The following is a 15,648-nucleotide window of genomic DNA, read 5'->3' as shown; positions in this document are numbered from 1 at the left end:
TCAAGCTTGTGCATAATGCGTGAAGAGGTAATAAACGAACATACAAACTTACTTTCGCATTTATATACAACGCCTCACTTTTTTTTATTTTTCATTCGCGAGATTTATGAAAGAAATTTCTGTAGAAATAATTAGAACCTTATGTAAGTTTTAGTATATAAATTGATAAATAAATAAGTAGTTACGATAGGAGAGTTTTGATAAAATACTACACTATTTAATGCAAATCCAAGATCAATTCAAACAAATAAGTGTAATTTCCCTTCAATAAACGAGAATTTCCAACATGTAGGTAGATAACGAAATTACCGTTTAGCATTTCGTGTCGCGCCGACACGCAATACCACAGATTATATTAGGTATGCTGTCCCAGTACAACGCGGCGACAGAATATTTAATGATAAAGTAGAAGTGTCCACAACGCGGCATTTTATCGCCAACTTGGGCCCAACACAATACATATATTAACGAAAAGTACTAAATAGGACTAAAAAAATCAACTGTCTAATTAAAGAGACAATAATAGTAGACAATAAATGACGGTGCTTTTGGCTGGCAACACTGAGAGCGTATAAAACATCAAATTGCAAGTTAAAAAACGGGAGTTCGTTATGATTTAAATAATAAAATGAAAATTCTACTTTTTACAGGCAAACTGTATGTACTTATCTGATTCTGTATTGTAAGATGTAACCAATTTGAGATTAAAAGATGTTAAAAAATATATTATAATCTTTATGGGCCTAATAGAAGCCAAAACATTTTTTTTTTAAATTTCTGTCTGCTCGCGCATTTCTGGATGGAATTTGATGCGGTTTTCAGATTTATATAGCCGATGGTCTAACTTAACCAATTTACAAAACAACAATAAAACAAGACTGGCCTTCTATTATTTAAAATATTAATATTTGTATGAAAGTTCATTGTTAAACAAAACTGTAGTTAAACATGAAAGATGAACTATATATTGCAACATTTAAAGAGGTATCGTAAATTATGACTAGGTATTCAAACATAAATTAGCGCAAAAGCGGACTTATAGCAAATAAATTAATTTTATTACCTTTTAAGTATAACATTTTTTTAAAACTCTGAAAATATAAAAATTGTTTTGGTTGTCGTGTAAACAAAAATATGTTATTCTCTCCCTGGCCCCTGACTCTTTATATAGCTGAAGAATACACCATTGAAAAGAGTATATAACGTTCTTGGTATGCGCTCATGTGAGAGAGGAAGACAGAAGATAAGTGTTATTCTCTAATGCCTTAATTTCAAGTTCTGTACCCGGGGCATATCTCAAATGTATGTAAATTAACTGGTAAACCGTATCAACGCCTCGGAATTAAAGCTAAAGCCTGGTTTATGTCGCACGGGTAGCGGGCGGGTTAATTTACCATTAGACTTCAGATTTAAGTAGATAGCAGCGCCACGCTGCGGCAAGAATGTATAAAACGCAACGCTAATCACTAAGGTTATACCGGGGGTCTAATTGACACCAATACAGGAACGGACACAACACACCCGGAACAGCAGACTTTGTGATAACATGTACAATTATTTGCACGCGCTGGGAATCGAGCCCAGGAACTCCTGGTCCTGGTCATGGGGACCACTACGCCACGGAGTTCGTCAGTGTCTCACGTATGTTTCCGTATGTGTAGTAGTGTCTTAATTTATTTTCGCTAACTTTGTAGTGCCTACTTTAAGAACTCAAAGTCTAGGTAGTCTCAGAACTCTACTAGTTAACTAAATTTAATATAAAGTTTAGAGCATACAGACATTGATAGAGGTTATTAGCAGAAAGAACGCACACCCTTTTGTATGTATTATTAATATTTTGCAACATCTATCGAGCAAAAGCACGCTAACATTACCGTCATCTGGGTTTAACAACCCAAGGTTCTGTCCAACCCTGTAAAGGATTAAGGCGTAAAATATATTCCGATTCTCGGCGCGCTAATTATTGTCCACAGCAGCTTCACAATTTGAGGATAAACGCCAGACAATACCAAAATACATATTCATCAGAACGAAATTTACACAGAATTTTAAATAACAATACAATAGAAAATACACTTACAAATATTTTTCATGCCGGCTATACCTACATCATCGGGTTAACAGTTCAACACTTCGCCGCACATAAGCGAATTCGGCATAAAAACCATGCTATTATGGTTCTTCATTGAGGTAAAAAAGCACTCACACAAACTACGGAATATTCATGCATTCGCGTCGACATCTGTCTGGGTTCGGCGATAGTGCTGTAGCCGGCATCAGATTGACCTAAGTCTTTGATGTTTTTCTACATAAATATCTTATAAAATATAGTATTGTTGAGTCAGTTAAGTCTCGAACTTAATTAGCTAACTCAATCTGTGTGATTTGTCCATGTACTCGTATTTATTTATATTTTATTTTTAGTCAGCGATAGCCCTTCCTTTGCCCTATTCCAATTTCTGTTTTTTGAACAGACCTGTACCATCAAATATGTTCTGTTTGTATTTCCGAACTGTCACATCCGCGGCACCGGACTGATAAACAATCGAGTGGAAGTAATTAAAATATTGTAATTAATATTTACCGACATTTTTCATTTGAACCGGGAAATATTGGCTGTTTAAATTTAATTAGGATCTTTGAAATGAAGATAATTTTCGTGAATAAGGAAATGATGAATCTGAAGTGAGTATCTAAGCACAGTCTAATAAAGAGTACTACGTACAGTAAGGACACTCGAGTCCCTCACTCGTAACGATTGCTGCTTCTTTCCCAATCAGTCTGAGCCGGATTTCAGAGGGGTTAGTGCGGGTTTGCATTTCATTTCACACCATCGAATCGATTCGAAGTGAGACGCCGCGAACCAATGAGGACACCGTGAGGAAATCTGCACACTGATTGACAGTTTAAGTTAACTAGTGTGTTAGCGATCACTTGCCACTAAACGGTAGGTTGTCGTGAATATCACGTCAGATGCCTTTAGGAGACTTGAATAAAATTTGTTAAGTTAAAAAAAGTATTAAGTTAAAATTGGTTAGTGTTAGCAATCAACACACTCGAAAAGACATACTCAAATAGCTACTATAATCTTCGGTGTGATAGTAGTACTGAAAGAAGGTTTAAACCACCCCCACTCCACCAATTAGGAGCGCATCGCATTCGTAATTATCTGGGCCCATAAAGCCCTCATTAAACAAAGCCCCCCCACGCGGAGTGAGTCATAAATAAGACGATTTCGTTTTACAAGCTTTAAAGCGTTGAGCTTTCAGTATATCGTGAATTGTTGCTTGGAGCTTGGCGAAGTTATTTTTACAAGCTTTTGTTAGAAGCTATATATTTAGCTTCTTATGTTTGGTGTCTGTCATTATAAGGCATTTCAGAAAGTTAGCCAACTTTCTGAAAATTGAAGTTTAATTGTTAGCTTGTTAATAATCGAATCAACTTAATAAGTTTAGAGATTGTTTTTCCTTTTCATTCGGTCTCGAATGAAAAGGGAAAACAATCCAGTTTTTGGTGGAACATTTAACATAAAGAGCCTAACTGATTGTCAACAAATTGATTGGGCAGGGAGTAGTGGAGACGGACATGCTGTACAGCCACAAAGTGGATAAGGGTAGGCAGACGATGATTTCTGATAAAAAGCTTTTGGTATCGAATTATAATACTAAATACATAATTTCCTTGGAGGTTTCAGTTCACATAATTTATTTGTAAGTACCTACAGTATAAATGTAAACACGTATGCAGTTAAACATGTTAATAAATTTGTTGTTTGTAGGCTTTATTTATAAACATAGTATTTTCATATGAATAAAGATGCAGTATCTACATATATGTATGTCTATGCCACCTGGCCACCGCCCTTGTTTAGACGACACAGATTCCCCATTACGAGTTTGCGAACTAGCGGCTGGGGCGGGACGAGACGGGACCTTTCAGACGGGACTCGTGTCCCGTTTTAGACTACCTCCACGGCTGGACGCATTGCGTATTCGAAATTATTTAATGTGTGAATATACTTGAAGATTATGGTTGAAAATATACCCAAATACTTATTAAAAAATACAATTAAAATTTTTAAAGCTCCTCTAATCGACCTCAATAGTGTCTAATACTCGTAGTTCAATATTCCATGCTATCATAAAACATTAAAATCTGCGAATCGATTTTTGAAAAAAGTAACCTATGTTTGAACGGAGTTTATTATATACATATATTTTTATATTTTATTTTTTATATTTTATATAGTTTTACATGTATATTAAATTTCATCAAAATCAGTCCAGCGGTTTAGCAGTGAAAGCCTAACTAATACACAGATATACAAATTTATACTTTCGCATTTATAATATACGAGTACCTTGAAATATATACCTTGCAATATTCTATTCGGGATTATCCGTCCTGCTTGTGACTAAAGTGTAGTCGTTTCTAGAAATGATCAAATAATACAACCACTAAAATAAGGGTCTGCGTGCCGCGTGTCCATTCTAAGACAATCTGTTTAAATCTATATTAATTACCGCCCAGACTCCAGGGTTAATCCGTCGACGGCTTAAAGTACAATGTTAGGCACACATGGGATTTCGCCAAGTATTTTATCAATTTCTTCCCAAAAAGTCCAGGTAAAACCCAACATACAGACGGGCTTGCGCCGGACGTTTTGCGAATAAAATGGGGGAAAAATGGCCAAAACCCCGCCTCTGCTTAGGGCAGAAGTCAGCGCTCCTAAGGATTTAGAGGTTGCTATAAAGAAAGTCTTAACTGAACTGAAATGTTTCTGAAATTGTGATGTGAAAATATAATATATTAGGTAAGTACGTGCTTAGGCTCCGAATAATAATATTACTACGTAGTATAAAGCATAGTCGCATCGCATCCAGCTGTCTGTCTCTCCCTGTTCTATGTAATATGAATCATATCGCTATGTATTTTGAATAGATACCGTTAAAAAAATTTAATTCAAAATTCAAAAACAAACCCCAACGCAAAGAGTAGCGTACGTTTAAAAATTCTAAAATAAAATCTATAACTGATCCATAAAATACGATTGAGTAGCACCTAGATATTTTTTTTTATAATTAGGTATAGGAATTGATTGATGGCACGACAGGTTTGCTCCTTAGAATAGAGTTATACGTGTTATGTCGGGCTACTAAGTTCTTCGATATAATATGTTCAATTGCAAATGTAGTTACACTGGTTGTTAAATTATTTCCATTTAGCTTTTGCTTTAAACTTAAGCCCCTCTTTTTGCATCGGTGGTTAAAAATTGTATTTCACAAATCTTAGATATTTTAATCTTAGATATATTAATAATTTATATATTAATTGACAAATCATATCAGGGATTTGACCATATATCAGGGATGAAATGCGTGCCAATGGTCTGAAAACCACGGATGCCGACGACTGTGCTAAGTGGAGACTAAGGAAAGAGGACGCTGGGCTCCGACCACCAGTCGCTCAGAGTCTGAAAAGCAACCTGGAAGACGCACAGGTGAGAGAGAGAGAAAATTCGAAAGTGATGAAACATGGCCTAAATGTAATACTTACCTTCCCGATCCCGGCAGCTGACAGGTTTAAACTCGGGTGTAACATGTCGTTCATGACTCGTGTACAATGGAGTCTTTGTACGCGGGCTGCTGACATTGACTTGCCAAAGCAATTCCGAACCGAGTGGATACTGTTTTATAGCTAGTTCACATACCTTTTGATATTTTCCTTCGTGTCCACTCCTGTGGACAGCTGATTTCAATGCCATTTTCGCGGCATTTTTCGATAGCAAGACACCTGTCTTGGAAATCATCCAAGTTGATTAGTTTTAAAAAATATAACTACCTAGTTAGATTTTTTAAAACGAATCATATTGGATGATTTCCAGTATGGTTTTCATTACATTGCTTACTTCAGAGATTTTTGGAAGATGGAAAGGGATGCCTTTGCCTAAAAAATAAGTCTAGAAGTCCTCTAATGTTTAAATCAGTCGATAAAACAGCGACATATTCGACAAAAAAATACATAAACTAAACTAAACTCGACTTAAAAATAACAATTAAGTTTATAAGACTTTTTCGAAAAGGCGACCAGTTTAGCATGTTGCTGTGGCAGAAGCCATAGCGCTGATTTTCAGCTAGTAACTAGTATAGACAGAATTGTTTATCAATTCGAGTATTATATAAAATTATCTTTGTCAATTTGACTATAGAGGACAATCGTATTGAGAAGTGACTTTCTCAAATCGATAATAGATGACACCAGGGAAAGGGTTAAGAAAGAATGTAAATGTAATAAAATGCCAATCCTAGCTGTTGACAGGTTTGCACACACACATTCACGTGTTCATGCAATAGGTACTCGTGAATCGTGCACAATGAAGTTCGCCCTTTGTGCGCCGACCAGCTGACATTGACAAACTAATCCCGAGCATTTTATAGATGTAGGCAACTTTCTACCTTTTCATTTGTTCCAGCACGTAATTCAAATATTGAACTAGTAAGACCTAGTATAGCTGTTCAACTTCTTTTTAAACCTTCTGTGATGACTGGGGCCGTTCGTTCCCTAGTCCAACTGATAAGTTCAATCGTTGAAGTCGTGTGAATCCTTTGTCTAAGTCCAAAATAGTTCAAGTATGTTTAGGTTTCATTCTTTGCACATAAATTGGCGTTACTAGCATGTGCTTTCCGCCATAGAAGAAGACCACTAAAGATAACTGACATATGAGGTGGCAGCATTCAAATTTTAATATATTTTAAGTTAACTGTGGATGTCGATAAGAACTTGTTCAGATGAGAGAGAAAGGAATACAGTTTGCATATAAGCAAGCAATGGCTTCTATTATTATGTAATGAAATGAGGTAATTTCCATGGAAACGAGAAGGATTTCTCAGCAATTACCGAGGATCTGCGTAGCAATCTAATACGGCGGATGACGCGGTCGAAACCAGAGATTTCATCCGGTAAGTGCGCTTCGTTACACATAAGATATGGGCTACAGTCTGACCAAAACTGGGCCAAGTTTCTAGAGGTAACTTAATTTTTTAACTTACCGTTTTGTTTCACCAGTGTGACTACGAGTAATTTATTCTTGAAGTGCCCACCCTATAAAATGTCTTGTATCATGCGCTAAAGCCGTAGTTTGTCATGAACCTCTCTCAGACATGAATCTAAGTTAAAAGTACTATGTAGATTTTAGTGGTCACGTTTTCGGTAATCCGAAAACGTATACTAATGTATACCTGTGACTACATACTGTGAAAACTATAGCTTTCCAAATGAATATATTAATTTCAAATTTAAGCCGCTATTTAACTTACATCATAATTTATTAAGATCAATTCTTAGTTTTCACTAGCGTCATTATATTTTACGCTAGATATGGCCTTTTTGTTGCGATAGGAATCACAAAAATTACGACAAATATTATTATAAGGAACATTTATTAAATTTTACAAATCCAAATCCACGTTACATCAAGCATTAATTTGTTAGTGGTACTTGTAATTCTTGTGGCTGGTGATCCTCGCGTAGTTGATGACGTAGAAGAACGTCATGCAGGCGAACAGGGACTGGTAGAACCCTGCCATGCCCACCTTCCGCGGCTGCATGAACCTGGACCAATTTTACGAGTTGACAACACATAAGTTTGGGCACAATATTCTCTTCTTCATAAGCGTATTCCTCAAGGCTGAGGGTCGTGGTATATAAATCTGCGGTTGTGGTCATTATGTGAAATTGTTGGAGTGGTTTGCCTTTGCCTTCTCCATTTCACACCCAAGTTAATGGTCAACCAGAATGCAAGTTTCCTCACGATGTTTTCTTTCGCCGAAAGTAGTTTTCATCGACCGATGAAAACTACTATACATACATAGATTGGTATACAAACTCATTTGGCACGTATAGGATTCGAACCTGTTCAAAACACATTCGCGTCTTAACTATTGCACCAACACCGCTACAAATATATTACTAGGGAACTAGGGAGCTATATAAAGAATAATACTGCCATATTAAGTAGATACCTGTGTTGCCAGCGCCAGTAAGCGCGGCTACACAAGCCCGCAAATGCCGCGGGACTCTTGTTCCTCCGCGCGAACCAAGCTGGGAGCTCCACCAATTTTACCTGGATCAATATCATTCATTTAGTCTACAAACACTGGACCCTGGGCTTTGAAGTCACAGTTGAAAATGTTGTTAAGAAAATACCTGGCCAAAGGGAGTGTCAGCCTTGCCGTAGTACCGCGCAGGGTCGTAAGGCCCGTGCTTCGATGCATCGTACTCCTTAGGGTAGTCCCCGATAGTCATACCTAATCTATACTAATAAGTCTTTTAATTTAATATTTCACCGCAATAAGTTTTTGTGGTCTTCGTGTAGAATTTGGTATACATGTACATCAAAAAATGTCAATCAATCTGACATCCTACATAACACAAAGAGATATTAATTTTTTAAACACAGATTACAATAGATACAATTGTAGGTTTTACGTGTTTAACAAATTTTTGGAAATATTTTTCTGGAATCGAACAGGAATGTAATCCACGCCTCTGTCTAACCTCGACAGTGCTATAAACTATCGAGGTTTTTTATATTTGAAATAGTCTCAAAACGACAAAATCTGATACAAAATATTGACTTTGTTTCAGCAGCGACGTCCTCGGAGATGTACTCGAGAAGCAGCAGACAAGCAGTGGGCGCGCTGGACGGGCGCGGATTGGTCGCCGTCATCAAACGGCAAGTACCGCTGGCGGGGCAGCTGGGGCACGAGCTCGCGTGGGGACAAGGCTGGGGATGGGTGACTCTGCCCAACGGCGTGTGGAGTGGACGTGAGTATATGCGATATGTGTTCAGTAGCAACAACAAGCGGTAGGTTTCAGGTTTTTGCCTAACTATAACCAGTTTAATAAGGTTGAATGATTGATTAATTGAATGAATGATTTATTTATAAACTTGCACGTATACAAATATAATTTACCAGTAGGCTCCACACTAGGCTGCAAGCTTGTCCTGTGGCAAGGAGGAATGTATTTCTCATTTCGTCCATTACGATAAGGCCACAATAATCACGATTTTTTTCTTGGAATTGGAATAAATGAATTACATACCTAATGAGAAAGAACGGTTTTATCCAGGTCTATATTCTTCTAATTTTTAGGTCTAACCTGGTCTCAAGAAGGCGATGACTTTGCCCTACACGCGATGCCTATCATGCACCACACCAACGTATCTCAAGCCTGTTCCATGCTAGATGGAGTCACAGCCTACGAGGCATCAGCGTATGACCAGGCGTTAGCTGAATACGATGACGCAGCGGGTACATCAGACGACTGGGACTTTGGTGTAGACTGTGGCGACTTCATGATGTAAACGATTTTGATAGTGCTGATTTTGAAGTAACTAATTAAATTTAATACCGTGAAAAAAACATTTAGATAATGCTCAATATATATATTAAAAACGAACTCAAAAACAGTTGTATTTTTCTTTTTGAGTGTGTTATTACTAACACTAGTGTCAGATTTTATTCAGTCGAAGTGAAGGCATTTGACATGACTTTCACGACACGACTACCTACCGACATCTAGTGGCAAGTAGTCGCATACACAACACACATAACAGTCGTACGAATAGAGGTGTAGGTAATAACATCAAGTACGTATAGATAACTTGTACCTTGTAAGGTACAACTGAACGTTAACCCGGCAATTAATTGTTTCATTCGGAAATGGAATTTGCGATCACAATATATGGCACTTTTTAGTATTTTATTGTGTATTTTTAGTAATTTTGTGGTGTTTTGAAATAAAGAGCTTATGAGAATACTTTATAATCAGCACTAATACTATATTGAATCATTCAATCACATTGATTCGAAGAGTTCATAGATTTGATTCTACTTATCAATCATAATTGTTGAGTAAACATCTCAAATAGACAAATCTTTCGACCTTTAAGTATATAGAAGTTTGAAAACCAATCGTTTTGATTGTGTAGTCTCCAAACACTTTCATGAATATAGGTTTCAGGAATCTATTTGAATCATTCAACATTAAAACTTGATTAATAATAATTATTTTTCGTATATATAAACTTGTTTCGAACTATTGATAAGTAGAATCTCTTCATACATTTTCACATCAATCGCATACGGACGGTTTGCTCAATGTTAGAGGAGAAAATGTGCGCCAAGATTGGCAATTTAACTGATGTGCCAACAACAAAAACCTTCTACAAACGTTGAAAATATCTTATGAATTTTGTACTTGGCAGCGTAACTGTCTATATTGTAACACTGTTTGAATTCACCATGAACAAATGATCTTTCTGACGATTGGCAAGACATTACCGATAAGACTTACTTAAAGTCAGCTTCCCGTGAAAATAACTTTTAACATAGTGATACAATATAGGTGATACAAGTAATTGTTATCGATAAAGTCATGCCACACATGGAACAGTATAAAATTTAAATCCAAACTTGGGATCCACAACCCTTTCCGCTTCTCGATTTCCAGGTGTACGTACGTCTCGGATAATTAATTCCAGGTATAATACATCCTTATAATTATACACCGACAGATACCCAGAAATCGGGAAGTGTATAGGCCTTAGTTGCATGCTATAGACGTATTTGTATTTGTAGAAAAAGATGTGTGTAGCCATGACTATATTTACACGTACGGCCTATCAGAAACCTATATTTAGACATAGATCTCACTTTCTTAATGTTATCTTTTGTATCCTTTGTAAAATTTATAATTTTGTACACAATATATCCGATCGTAATAAAATCGCACTTAAACGTGTGAAAGCGTTGATATTATTACAATGTTGGAAAGCCTTGTTTGTTCCATCTACATGAAACATTTTGAGGAATATTAATTTGTTGTCTTTGGAGACTTATAAATTAAGTTTTCGAGAGATTTACGCGATGTTTCCAGGGTAATTCAGCTTATATTCCCATTTCACATTGAGTACAGTCAAACACGTGAGTAACCGGGCTGCACAAATATATTTTTATTTAGCGTTGTAATATTATGTAAGTAGTGTATTTTTAAATACATATTTTCTTAAAATTATAATGGTAATAGAAAAGTGGCAATTGATTTACACCCCCCATAACTGCACATCGATAAAAAAAAGAAACTAAAAATGCATCGCAGATATTGGGACACCAATTAATTATGTATTTGACTGTACATCAAAATTTTGATTTAATTTTAATAGTGTTTAAGTAAAATGCGCTTGTCCCCAATGACACCAATTATGATGGAAAAATAATTATAGTTAATCGTATATGTGGATGATTCGTGTATTAGATGTAAGCATCGGTGTTAGAATGTAGTGGATGTGGTCGGTAGAACCTGGTTGCCTGATGATCCATGGTGAATCCCTTATTATACGACCTTTTAAAAATAAAACTGATCTGTCACGGAAAAAAATAAAAAATATTTGCAAAATAACATGAGTACTTTATATACAAATTGAGTGTTAAAAGAAATGCAGAAAAGCTGTTCTTTATTATAAGTAAAAGACAAACGCTGAGTTACTTGAGACTGGTTAAATGTTTTGTTGATGTTGATGTTAGAAACTACATAAATTTGAAAAAAAATATATTGGTGCGTTCAATAAATGTGAAAATCAAGTATTTTTTTATTCAGATAACTACGAAAATTTGACTAATGTAGGTAGAGAGGCGAGTCAAGACTCCATTGTTGTAATTGTTCGATATTCAGAATTCGAAAACTAGAAGTATTGTTTTTGAAAGGTCGTTTATCCTAAACCTAACCAACATTTTGGCGTTATATATTTAGAAGTGTATTTGTAAATTCAATCTAATGAAATTATATCTAGTTGCTATGAATCTTCCGACCTACCCAAAGACTGCCTATAAAGTTATTATAGCTGAGCCTTCAGTGTAAGTGAAAATATCACTATTTATTACAAACACTTATAACCCACTATCTGAACCTCACTGGATAGATAGAACCTCGATAATATTCCAGCAAAAGTTTCAAAATATAATCAGTATCTTCGCGAATCAAAGAGAACTGATCAAAAATTAAATACATACATTAATATTACATTTAAAGTACATAATTTCCAATATTATTTCATAAACTTATTACATAACTTTATTTGTTTTATCAATATAAAATATTATATTGATAAAATAAACTATATTCAACTTGGCGGACATTTCACAACGACATATGATAACTACTGTTCACTGTCTTGTCTACCTCTATAAAACTTGCACTTAAAGCTCTAAATACCTGTGTTGTGTGTACCCTAGGCAAGGTTAAATTATGCGTCCCTGTCCCGCGAGTAAAGCTACATTGCAAGGAATTTCGAAAAAGTGCTAACGAACGGCATTATTAATTTTAGAAATATTTTGAAAAAACAATGTTTATAATTACCTAAGTGCTCCAAACATGAATGACTGCACTTAGTTGTAGTTAATTAATTATGCAAAAAATGTAGCCTTATTTATGAGAGAAACTGTAATAAAAATCGTGAACTTTGCTTGAGACACTGCCGAGCGTCTAGATTTCATATAAAAACATAATTTATGTAACTTAACTATTGTAAGTAGTTTACGAATTATAAAGGAACTGAAAAAAATATCTGAATGAAACTTGCAATGTAGCATATATGTCGTAGTAAAGTAAATATTTATGATATTAAAGTAATTACTGAAGTCTTTAATAATTAGTGAGCGCGATAGTACTTTTATTGGAGAAAGAAGAACGGTTTTGGTGAACTTTGTATGCTATTTGCTTTATTTTTTTGATGAAAGAATTTTGTATGTACCAAATTTGGTAACTGCCTAATTAGGTAATTTTATTTTATTGTACAATATGAATTTATAGCTATAATTCATTGACTATTTATACTTGGTTGTTTCAAGAATTGAATTGGCCACATTTTCCTGTCCATATATTTTCCTGTCCCTAGAATGATCGTACTAATTGCAAAGAAGTCTTTAAAAAAAACTTCAAGATTAAAGGATAATCTCCTCTTTAATACATGCAGAAGGTAAACACACGCGTAACAAATAAATGTTGTGCCGAATAAAAGGCCCGTTTATTGAAGTCTATGGAAAACAGTGGCTCTTTCTCTTCTTCAAAACGGCCAAGAATCAAAGCTCGCACAAAATCAAAAGCTACATAAAATTATTTATTAATTTATATTGTATATGAAAACTTATTGTGTGTAACACAAAAAGATATATACATATTTCTATGCTGGTCATTGAAAAAAAAAAATGTTATATACACGTATAAATTCTAATATAATTTGAACTTTAAACAAATAATTTATATTTAATAATAGGCAGCAAACGTTGGACGCTGGATTCGTCGAGATGACATATTTTTGTAAGGCACGTCTGTGTTAATTTAGGTCGTAGGCACTGGTGAATGTGCTATCTACCCGTCTTCTCACTATATTTTCCAACAGAGGGATAAGAACAGGCAAAAGCCTTGTTTATTCAAATAAGTAATGTATTACAACTTACTAAGTATCGTGTTTTCTTCTTATATTTGGGCGTATGTCGTCATTACAAATTGCGTATATGTTCTCCTGTCAGTAAGAGCGAACTTTTTGGATATCAAAAACATTCACCAATGTATACTTACCCCTAGAAAGTCAAATATTTATTGACATAAGAATGAAATTGATACTTTCGTGGAAGCTTCTTTGTTGAACTATGAGTATTTTGCAAATACCCGCGCAGTATCAGTGTTTGCCGGAAGCGGATGGATTTATTTATTTCATCCTTCCTCATTATTTACTAGCTTCAACCCGTGGCCTCGTTCCCATGGGAATATCGGAATAAAAAAAACCATAAGTCACTCAGGAATAATGGTGAAAGAATTTTGGAAATCTGATAAGTAGTTCCGTAGATTATCCCCTATGCAAACTTACAAAAGCTACCCTTTTTGGTGCATATAATACTGGAATAAGTGGCTAATTTTTTTACTAAAAAATTCTGAACCATTGAAGAATATACTTAAATTTTGATGCAGACCTCTTGTCACATAAATTATGATGTAAAACTTATGGATTTACTAAGTACTTCGTACAATTAAGTCCATGGTAAAACTGCGTGGGTATTTATATTACAATCACTGGTATTGCATGAAAATTATTAATGACGTTAACAATTATGTTTGCACACGTTATATGTAAGTACATGAGTGAGGTTATATGTAAAACAGTCTTTATGAAAAATTTAAATTTATATAAAGTAAAGAAAAATTTCCATATGGCATACTTATTTCTGTTTTTTTTAAATTCACAATACCAGTGACGTCAATCGATAGTCAATCGTACAGTAGCTATAGTCGATGAATCGGACAAAATAGTCGAGTAGGCGTGCGTAGCTAGTTGGCGAGTGTACGTATCGATTCGATAGCGACGTTCATTACCGATTATGAATGTTTGTATGTAATTTTTTTAAATAAATGCCCTTTGGGTATAATATTTGTTGTTTTATTTTGAGGTCATTGCATCCATACTAAATTGTAAACAGGCGATACATCTTGGCTTCGCTCATAAAACGCTAAAGACATAATAAATTATATGCCTAAACCTTCGTCAGGAATCACACTATCCATTGGTGATGAATGAACGCATGAAATCCGTGCAGTAGTTTTCGAGTTTATCGCGAACAGACAAACGCGACAGAGGACTTTCATTTATAATGTATGTAAGCATACGGATCAGTCTGTCACGCTTTCACGGGTAAATCGCTGGACCTATTTTGATGAAATTTGGATTAAACAGGCTATGTTTTCAAATGTATACTATTTCTTCTTTCTACTAGGCTATGGTCCCAAAGACCAAGAAAAGGGAGGTAACGCGCGCACACACACACACACACACACACACACACGACATTTCGTCGTAATGAATTATAACTAATTTTTAGTTACATCGTTTTAGTACTACTTACAAGTTTACAAGTATGTCAGTATGCAAGTGCTGATTTCGTTTCAACTTACTGTTATATGGATATGCAGCAATGACACGCTTTTATAAATTAGGGAGATTCATATTGACGACCTCGGTGGCGCAGTGGTAAAGTTCTTGCCACTGAACCTAGAGGTCCCGGGTTCGAACCCCGGTCGGGTCATGATGGAAAATGATCTTTTTCTGATTGGCCCGGGTCTTGGATGTTTATCTATATAATTATTTGTTATAAAATATATTATCGTTGAGTTAGTTGAGAACACCAGTCTCGAACTTACTTTGGGGCTAGCTCAATCTGTGTGATTTGTCTTAATATATTTATTATTTATTTATTTATATTGAAACTTATTACTTAATTAAATCCATGTATATGTTACGGTTAAACAACGATGTGCAGCTTGACCTAGGTATAGCCGGTCTCAGTTAGTACCAGCTTAGTTTAGCCAGATTGTTTTTGGCTAGACAACGCGACCTGAAAAAAACGACCACTTGGAGAAGCAATAAAAATCTATAAGGTACTTAAAACTAAATACGTCAAAGCTAGAGCAAGCTTCTACGCACTTCAGAGAATTCTGAGAGAAACAAGGAAGCGAGGACGTGTGGGCTGTCACCTAGAAAGGACCGTAGGCCAAACCTAGAAAGACCAAGGACCACAAACACAAAAATTAAAC

General features: G+C 35.4%; 2 protein-coding genes across 3 annotated transcripts in view; one reads left to right on the top strand and one right to left on the bottom strand.

Moving 5' to 3' along the window:
* LOC128677115 (uncharacterized protein) overlaps positions 1–14,469 on the top strand; it is a 53,724-nt gene extending 39,255 nt beyond the window's left edge. For both annotated transcript variants that reach the window (XM_053757740.1, XM_053757739.1), the window contains exons 8-9: positions 8,650–8,826; positions 9,156–14,469. In XM_053757740.1, coding sequence (XP_053613715.1) covers positions 8,650–8,826; positions 9,156–9,367 — 389 coding nt within the window. In that variant the 3' untranslated portion in view covers positions 9,368–14,469. The remainder of the gene's footprint in view (positions 1–8,649; positions 8,827–9,155) is intronic.
* Positions 7,423–8,429, bottom strand: LOC128677119 (putative ATP synthase subunit f, mitochondrial). The gene is made up of 3 exons (XM_053757745.2): positions 8,206–8,429; positions 8,022–8,122; positions 7,423–7,611 (listed from the first exon to the last, which is right to left on the bottom strand). The coding sequence occupies exons 1-3, from the start codon at positions 8,302–8,304 to the stop codon at positions 7,488–7,490; spliced, it is 324 nt and encodes a 107-aa protein (XP_053613720.1). The 5' UTR covers positions 8,305–8,429; the 3' UTR covers positions 7,423–7,487.
* Positions 14,470–15,648: the final 1,179 nt, after the last annotated feature.

Source organism: Plodia interpunctella, chromosome 17 (genome assembly GCF_027563975.2).
Source record: "Plodia interpunctella isolate USDA-ARS_2022_Savannah chromosome 17, ilPloInte3.2, whole genome shotgun sequence".
NCBI classification, from domain to species: Eukaryota; Metazoa; Arthropoda; class Insecta; order Lepidoptera; family Pyralidae; genus Plodia; species Plodia interpunctella.
The sequence above is the reverse complement of the archived record's forward strand: the minus strand, read 5'-3'. Positions and strand labels throughout refer to the sequence as shown.

What these genes read in the sequence shown, in the direction of transcription:
- LOC128677119 (XM_053757745.2), bottom strand. Translation starts at nt 8,304, where the DNA reads ATGACTATCGGGGACTACCCTAAGGAGTACGATGCATCGAAGCACGGG. An exon ending in CTGACACTCCCTTTGGCCAG is followed by an intron (nt 8,123 to 8,205) that starts GTATTTTCTTAA and finishes ATATTGATCCAG; the next exon opens with GTAAAATTGGTGGAGCTCCC. An exon ending in TACTGGCGCTGGCAACACAG is followed by an intron (nt 7,612 to 8,021) that starts GTATCTACTTAA and finishes AAATTGGTCCAG; the next exon opens with GTTCATGCAGCCGCGGAAGG.